Consider the following 9,194-nt stretch of genomic DNA (forward strand, 5'->3'; position numbering starts at 1 on the left):
TTTCCTCATTCTTTCATCTTTTTAACGCTAACGGCAGATTTCTTGCCCTTTTACAAGTGCAGCGTATGCGCTGCCACTCGTGGCTCCGAGTGACTCTCTGCTCTTTATTCCTCAGCACGCGGATTTATGCTTTTGCTGATTTTAAATTTCATAGCTGGAGTCAGTAATATGCTTTTTAGTTTTTACAGGACAATAAAACCGCTCGCCAGAGGTTTCTGACTCGAAACTCGGAGCAGCAGATTGATGTAGGCCTCTTGATCCTTCTGACCATATTTTTGCCAAGTCTGAGTATAAAATAGCTGTTCTAGTAATTGCACCCAGGGATTCATGCCCACTAGCCAGATAGACTGCTAACGCTGACTCCACGTTCCCTTTGATCTCGCATATTCTGCTGCTTGAAAGAATACAGACAGGTGATGGAAAATGCTGGAGCTGTTGCAAGTACAACTGCTCGAAGACCAATTAACACCAAAAAAACACAAAACGAACAAAAAGCCAAAATGGAACCAAACCCACAACAGCTGGTGGTCATCAAGGCAGCTTTCCCAGAGGGCAGGAGACTGTTACTAATAGGATGGAAATACAAAATTTACTGAGACCAACTGCAACTGCTGATAACGTATATTGAGAAGTGCCTCATGTCTCACATTTTCTGCAGAGCGAGAGTGAAGCTGGGCAGCCATGTTAGTTTTAATCGTGGAAAAAAATAAGTGGGAACAGCAGCAGTCCCACTGAACAATTAGCATGAGGAGCTGATTTTACCATTTTGCTGTTTTTCCCCACACGTTTAAATAACATTCAAGCGATTCTAGCCATAGAAGTAAGTTATTTCTCAAAGTGTAATCAGCATAGTATAAATCATTAGTAACGGCCCCGTGAGATTCTCTGATATTTTATATAGCTTTAATTACTGCAGAACCTGGATGCCAGAACCTTCAGCAGAAGATGGTGTTCTCCCTTTACACTGACACAGGTTTTGAGATGTCTCAGCCACATTACATAAATTTACATTCATCTACTAACACACATACACCGTTGCCACAAGAGACAAGTACTACTTACCCTGTTTAGAGCAAAGGAATAAAAATTCAAATCCAGACTCGATGTAACCCCTGTAAAGCCGGGAACACATTTGTGTGCAAGGAGAGCAGCTTACCACATTATGGTGATAATACCTGCTGATAATATGGTGGTAATACCTGCTAACATCATGGCACATACTGAACAGACACATCCACAAAAGCCATTACTTTCCTTGACACAGTGCTGAAATATCAAAAATTTGAAAACACTGAAAATTCAGAACAGTTTTACACTCTTTTTTTATAAACATGTACGTACGTATGTATATTTACATGCACACTGAGGGGTAAAAAAGCTATTTTTATTCACTGATGATTCATTGATCTGTTGCTTGATGACAAAAATCAAGAAGTGAGGGACTCCAAGAGCCAAGAAGAACTGTTCAAAAGCACGAACAGAAGTTATCACACGTTTATTGATTTGTAATAGGTTCTACATCAGAGCTAAATAGAAGGTTTTTTTATCATATGATCTGCACATTTGTTTTAAATGTGGTTCGTTCAGTGCCTTGGTGATGGTCTTCCAGAAGATGGCTGCGGCTGCCTGAATTTTGAGAGAACCACAACAGAATCAACGAAGGTGTATATATTGTACTCGTGATGCTGGAGGTTCTTGTAGGTAGAATTATCAAATTCTTCAGGAGCAGGCTGAGCAGCTGCTGCAGGCTCTGTGAAAACAAATAGTAACCAGTGACTATAAAGATGCTACTACAGAGGGCAATATCCTTAATTGCTGAGCCAACCTTCATGTATTTTCAGACCCCACATTCAGGCAATATTTAAAAGAAAAAAGTCAGCAGCAATAACAAAGGGATAAGTTTAGGATCATACAAGGTGCCAGCAGAACTCAGTAAAGAAGCGCAGCAGTATGCAGCAGGGGAATGGGAAATGGTGCAGGTCACCTCATACAGCACAGGGTTTTAAATCCAAACTAGCACCTAATGCTGGGGGAGGACTGGGCAGAACACTCATTTACATTTTGAAGGCATGTCTGCGTTTCCTGGCTCTTTCACAGTTGCTTTGGTTTTCACTTGAGCCAGAACAGTAGGTGACATCCTTAGCGAGCCAGAAGAGGCAAAGAAGCAGCAGCAATGATATATCATGTCAGACCATGAGATACAGCTATTAGAACTACCTTACAGATTGATCTTTTTTTTTTTTTTTCCATGGGGAAAAGTGACGGAGTTATTAAGATCTTCACAGTTTAATTTCACATGTGGTTATACTGAACAATAATAGAACAAGAGCCTTTGATGAACATTTTCTTTCTCTGAGAAAGAATTAATTGCAATACAATCTTCTAAACTTTGTAATCAGCTCTTCCTCCTAAAAGAGTAATCTAATAAAGCTATTCAGAACTCCTTACTTCACATTAAAACCAACATTAATTCTTAGACTTTTAGAATATTATGCAAATACAGGCAGTACTATTTACATAAAAGGTTCCTGTTATGGGCTGATTTTACAACCAAGGAAATTGCAAGAAATAAAGCTTTATTCCCAATATTAATTTATTCTCATCCTCCCAGAGTTTTAACAATAGGAAAGACATAAGCATAATCTAGTGAAAAGCTTCCTTGTTTAAATTTGCATGTGGTGGCTTATGTTAGATCGCATTAAGCTCCTTTTTGTAATGCTACACCCTGCAATAAAAACGCGGGAACTCAGGCAACCGAACACCAGAATTTCCCTTTAATTATGACACAATTACTGCAGTGCAAAATGCTACCAGTTTAAGAGCGTGTATGCTTAAAATTCAGCAAGACTTGCTTATAAATTGGCACGGAGTAAGCCCTGCTTCCAGCAAAAACAACGCACAGCCTACGAAAGGAAATACCCCGAGCCCACTGCTCCGTTCCTACTGAGGCGGCTCACAGGAGACACCGCTACACGTATAAAAGCCAGATGATGCTGTCTTGGCTGCAAACAGCCCCAAGAACAAGCAGGCGTAGGCAAGCGTACGTTCAACCTGCAAGAAACAGTTGTTCCAAATTAAGAGACAGATGCTCAGGAAGAAAAGCAGATGGAGTCTCATTTTTCCTGCCCAAATACACTGTACTTGGCTTCTCAAAGGAGAAATTTATCCCTGAGATCATCCTCCCCACACTTCAGACTTCTTCCCTGCTTTCTCCCTTAAAGAGCACGGATTTCACAGGATGTTCTTCCAAAATGAATCAGAGATGTATTTCTGAGTTGCCACGCTGCTATTTTGCTACTTCTTCAGCAGTTCAAGTCAGCAGTTTTTGCTGACTGCTTGGTACTGCCTGCTCTACAAAGCGGATGACATCACCTGAACGTCTAGGTCTGTAAGGAGAAGAATTGCTTCTACATCTTCAGCACGCTTGCTGCAGAGCTTGCAGATGAGCAAAAGAGCACAGGAGGTATCATTAGCTGTGAACATTAAACGTGGGAAAGCAGTAGCTGTTTTCAAAGGCGGCCTCAAAAGGGGGAACAAGATACCCTGAAGACAGCAGTGCTGCTGCTGAGCAGCACAGCTAGGTTGCACTCTGCTGCTCTCAAGAGACCCAGAGGTGTTTCACCAGCAGTAAAGGAGCGTGAACCCACCCGCACCACCCTGCACAGCCCTACCAGCTCCACAGAGCAAGAGGGCCTCAAAGGCACAAGTGCTTCTTCCAGCATAACCAGGTCTATCAAAAAGGTTTTGCTGCTGGCGTGGCTGTGTGTCTGAGACGTGGTTATTTTATAGGTCTGCGGGGCAAGCTTGCCACGTGGGCTTAATCTTATTCTGGATTTACAGCACCAGAGCAGGGGAGGCTGTTTTGTACATCGACAAAGTGCCATGATCTCCACCTTGAATCATTAGCGCAGTTCAAGACCAAGTCCTCCTACTCGTATTCAAGTCTCCCCATGCCTCTCGTAGTGCCCAGAACTGGACCCAGTGCCCTGGAGTGGTCGCACTGGTGCTGAGAAGGGAGAATCACCTCTCTCCACCTGCTGGTGGCACTCCGAATGCAGCACAGGACACCACCGGGCGTCTTTGCTGCCAGGGCTTGCTGCTGGTTCCACCTGCTGTCCACTAAGATCCCCGGGGCCTCTTCTGCAAGGACGTCACTTGAAGGATGTTATCCCCACAGCTTTACAGAGAAGAACGGTACGCTGCCTAAGCTGGATGCCAAACATGGAAAGTCATAAGAGATCAAGAGAGAGGGGCATTTACTATTGAAATACGCAGAATGAGATCAGGAAGAAAGTCAACGGGACTGGTGGCAACTAAAAAGGGTAAGTTAATGGAGTGCAGCTAGGGAGAAATCCACCAATCTCAGAACCAACTTCCGTTCCTGGCATTACATTATGATTTCTTGACGTCTCCTGAAATCTGAAGCACTGCAAGAGTTTGGGAAAGAACAGGCAGGAAGGAGAGGGGGAGGGAGAGCTGGATTTAAACAGAAATCAGATGATACCAAATTTAGCTGAGGAAAAAAGCAGCTACCAAATCCTTCTGAGAAAAAAAAAAAAAAAAAAGAAAAGGGAAAGCAAGCTTTGTCATATAAACCCCATGATTTTGTTCATAATCTCGTTTTCATTTTATAAATAACAACTGGCTTGTAAAACTGTAATTACAGCAAAGACTGCTTCCTTTCACAACATAAGTGCAAACTGAGTGTTATGAAGCTCTTGTAACAATTAGTAATGCGTAAGAATTTCTCTTCCAGAAAGTCGCTGCTACACCATTAGCTTCAGTACATACAGAGATCAAAGAATCACAAACAGAGATTTGGAAACTATTAAAAAAGAAAAACATACACCCTAGCCCAGAAGAATCAACACAGTTCAAACAATGTAAAGGTGTACCCTCTGTTGTGCTGCTTTCTCCAGCTTGGTCACCTGCTTCCTGTATGGTCTCCTCCTTTGTACCCATCACCAACACCGCGCTTTCAGAAGTCTCCTCTTCTTGTCTAGAAGTTACTTCTACTGCTTCTGACTCCTGTGCCTCCTTTACCCTTTTTGCTTCCCCTCTGGACACCAGCTTTGGCTTTTTGTCTTCCTGAGCCACTGGTGGAGCTTTCAGCTGAGTCGTTGCTACCTGGGCTCCAGCGGCCTTTTCCTCCAAATAATCGGATTTAAGAGTGGAGTCTGCCAGGGCTTGGTGTTCATCCAAGTGTGGTTCTAAGGCCAGCTTCTGCTGATCCGCTTCTTTCGGAGCCGGTTTTACGTTGGGGTCTCTTGCCTTGGATTTTGATGTTTTATGACCGACTGGTGTTTTAGAAAATGCCATCTGCTTGATGGTAGATACATCTGGTTCTGTTTTGCTTGGCTTCTTCTTAGCTCCAGATTCTTTGTGGCGTTTCTGGGACAAGTTACCCTTTGGTAGCTTTGATGCATTTGTTGTTACTTTCTCAGAAATTTTGGAGTCTCGTCTAGGAAACTCCACTCTGGTTTTAATGGGAGCTTCTGAATCATCCTCATCATCTTCTCCTTCAGAATCTGAGCTAGAATCTGAATCTGAGCTGGATGAAGATGAGCTTTCTTCTTCTTCAGCTACTTCTTTCCTCATGCCTCCTCCTGTTGCAGCTCTAGTGTGTTTCTCCTCCACAATGGAAGAACCAATTTCGCGCTGAGGAAATGCAACCACAGTTTTTCTTGACATCAACGCTCTCCGATCTTCATCAGAAGGTTTTGAAGCTTCCTTGAGATTAGTACTAGATATTGTCTCACCTTCAGTTGGAGACTCTGAGCTAGAAGACAACGTTTTAGGAAATTCAACTGTTGCCTTCGTGGCTAGCAGCTTGGTGCTTCCCTGAGGTGTCATTACATCTAGGAAACGGCACAAAGAGGATTATCATCGTTATACCTGACATCCCTGTTAATTAACGATCTTAGTCATATCATTTTAACTTTTTGACATGATGGGTCATGAAAAGCAAATTGAAAAGCAAAAACAGCAACGTGTCAAAAAAGCAAATCGAAAGAACTTATACTAAATACGGACATTATGAAGCAGAAAGCTTTAAGGCATTTTAAGTTAAAGACAACAGAGCTCTAGTTAGCATCGAACGGTTTCTGCTGCTATGATGCTGGGACTCAGGAAATAACACCTTTTGCTCCTTGCTTTGTCAGACTCCTTACATGAGCTGTTTTTCTCTGTGCTTCAACTCTGCATCAGTGGAAATGCTTTACAGACACACCTTCTTACCTCAGATGAGCATTAAGATAGCTTGTTAGTTGAGCTCTGTTGTTACAGAGACAATGTTTGCCAGTGAAGAGGCCAGCAGACCAGAAGACACAGTAAACAGACACAGCAATAGCCAGCCTTTTGCAATAGTTATCTTTTAAGCAGTAGGGAGGGATGACTCCCAAGGGACTAGTACCAGAGTAAGAGACACCCGAGGCCATACATGGAAGTATTACTTGCTGATGGGTCCACATGACCTACCAACTGAATTGCATCTAACACAGCTTCACTCAATTTCCCCAAGACTCCATCTCCTCCAGTCTTCACTATCTCCACTTCTTATTTTTAGTCTGAGACCTCTTCATAAGGAAGTGTTAGAAGACTTCCTGGTGCTTCACGGTAGCCTGTCTTTATTTCTTCTCTCCCACAGACACCTTCATTAAGCTGAATTCTCCAGAGAAGGAGCAAACAGTTGAAGAGGAAGCAGCAACTTTCAGGCCCTCACACAGTGTATCAAACACCTCTTGGAAGTCCATGCCAGTGATGTCCTTGAGAGGCTGATCAACAACATGTACTGTTGTTGTTAGAAAAAACAGCAGGACCAAAAGGTCTGGGAGCATATTAAGAAGCCACACCACCATGGAAATTTGCTACAGCAGAGCTGAGTCCAGGAGTTGCACCATTTCCAACCTGCAGGGTAATTCAGCAGACTTCCAGTCTATTGTGTGGATATATCTGCACAGTTTGGGAGTCCAGACCTACTGTGCTGGACCATGAGCTAGATGCAGTTTTCCCCCTTCCTAGTATTTTACAGTAATACCTTGTATGACCTACGGTGATACCATAAGTAGCGCTGAATAGAAGCAAGTCTTTAGCAATGTCAAACTGAAAACACCACAGAAGAGGCAAATACGTGGAATTAGAAGCAAAGTTATTTAACAAAAGAAATACAGAACTCAGAATACAGAATGGGTAGTGACCTTCAGGGGAAGCCTGCCTGCCAGCTAACAGATGCAGCCAAACACAGCAGTCTGTATAAACTAATACTTGAGAAAGCGTCGCTCCAGGCTGAAATGTTCTTCGAGGAACTGCACAGGGAGAACATAAGAATGCCCAAAGGGAAGACAGACAAGCAAAACCTGCGCAAAAGCTGAAGAAGTGTTAATACTATGATATCCCAAGAAATCAAGGAGGTAGACAGCATTCAAACTGAGCATTAAGAGGAAGTTTCGCTGCAAAAAAAATAGTTTAAACAGTAATGTTTGGAAATGTTGAAAAGGCACATTTCCACTCATAAGCATCAAGTGCAATACAATTGGTACTGACGCTTTAATTAGGGTGTTTCAAGCTTTGTATTACCTGATTTGTAGGTGGCTATTGCTAAACTGACTCTGTCAGAAGAACACATCCCAAAAGAGAATATTATTCCCAAATGGAACAGGGTTGTATCACTAGTATCGTTACTGGAGCATGTTTAAAACACATTCACACTCAGAAAGGTGGCATCCAGAACTTACAGGTCAACTCCCATCACTGACTTCATTAGTAAACATGACCATTTTCTCAGAGCAAAGAAAATGTGTATAGCTTGCTCCAGACAGAATCTGAAAGAGGCAGCTGCATCCTATACATCTTGACTAAAGATAATCGTTTGCAGGGAAAGCAGCTGGCTGAAAGAGGTAGACTAATAGGTCTCCTGGCACCTTCTGAAATCAGAGCTGCAGGACAATGAATTTAAAAACTGCTGCTACAAATACAGAGCAAATATGCTGAAAGTAATGCATAAAATAAGCTACAGTAAGAAGCAGTTTGTTATTCAGACAGGCCTACATCAATCTACGCAGAAATGCCTTTCTCAATCCAAGCTTTTATTTGCCTTGGTATTTAAGAGGCAAACATTAGAAGCCAGAAGTCTGCATTCAGCTACTCCTCCAGTCATCTTTTCAATACCTGTCAACAAGTCTGATTGCTCCCACGTATGGTCCCGTGAAACTGTGCTGTTTAAGCACCTAGATCTTTAATTTGGGACGAAAATCCTACTCATTGAACCAACGAGCCTCTATGTACATCCAAAAGGCATTTTGTACATTATCTTTTCTTTGAAATCTGTGTTTGTACGTTGATTTTGGTCAGAAGCGGTTCAAATACTCCTGAACACTGAATGCACTTTGGCAGCCAAACCCAGGCCTACATCTTACCGGGCTTGCAAACCTACGGGGTTAAGAAGCATTGGAATTAAACTGAATACAACAGGCCCACGGTGCCTCTCTGCAGCCTGCAGCAGATACTCGTGCCTTGGGAGCTCTTCTCTCTTCCAGCCAAGCGCGCTGCCTTTTGAACCGCATCATCCCAGCATTTCAGAAGGCAAAGGGGGAACGTCTGAAGGTCAAAACCACGCCTCAGTTTAAATAAATAAATAAATAAATGTCTGAAGGTCAAAACCACACCTCAGTTTAAATAAATGAATAAATAAATAAATAAATAAGAAGTATGCTGCTACGCTCGTTTCCATCAAGCTTGTGCTTGTGGCACCTCGCAAAGCCTGTCTATATGTTAGGACAAACATAACGATGACTCCTCAAGCATGACAGCGGCTAACATACGAAGGGGAAAGACAACCAGGAAGGGCTGTGGGGGTTCCCAAGCTCTTGCAGCCTATTTAGGGTTATTTATCCATAACCCAAGCCCCCCGCGCTGCCAGCGGGGACAGCCCCAGGGGCAGCTAACCGCGCAAGCCCCACCGTGCAGGCAGCTCCCCCCTCGGCCCGCAGGGGCCCGCAGGAGGGCTGCTTTTTGGGTTTGAGGCCGGGACGAGGCTCTGTGGTGCCTTACTGCTGTCCGCCGGCGTCCCGGAGCCCACCGGCCGGGTGCACAGCGCCGCCGATGAGGGCGCACATCGGGGCGCGGGGGGGTCCAGCCGCAGCACCTGCAAAACACCAGCCAGCACAGCGCTCACCCCGGGCTCGCCGGAGAGCACC

General features: G+C 43.7%; 1 protein-coding gene across 1 annotated transcript; it reads right to left on the reverse strand.

Moving 5' to 3' along the window:
* Positions 1–1,480: 1,480 nt before the first annotated feature.
* On the reverse strand, positions 1,481–9,032 carry NDUFV3 (NADH:ubiquinone oxidoreductase subunit V3). Its single transcript, XM_082765498.1, has 3 exons — positions 6,478–9,032; positions 4,896–5,858; positions 1,481–1,750 (listed from the first exon to the last, which is right to left on the reverse strand). Exons 2-3 carry the CDS (start codon positions 5,851–5,853, stop codon positions 1,584–1,586), a joined length of 1,125 nt encoding a protein of 374 aa, XP_082621624.1. The 5' UTR covers positions 5,854–5,858; positions 6,478–9,032; the 3' UTR covers positions 1,481–1,583.
* Between the last annotated feature and the right edge of the window lie 162 nt (positions 9,033–9,194).

The sequence above is a fragment of the Aythya marila genome (genome assembly GCF_965140915.1).
Source record: "Aythya marila genome assembly, chromosome: 1".
NCBI classification, from domain to species: Eukaryota; Metazoa; Chordata; class Aves; order Anseriformes; family Anatidae; genus Aythya; species Aythya marila.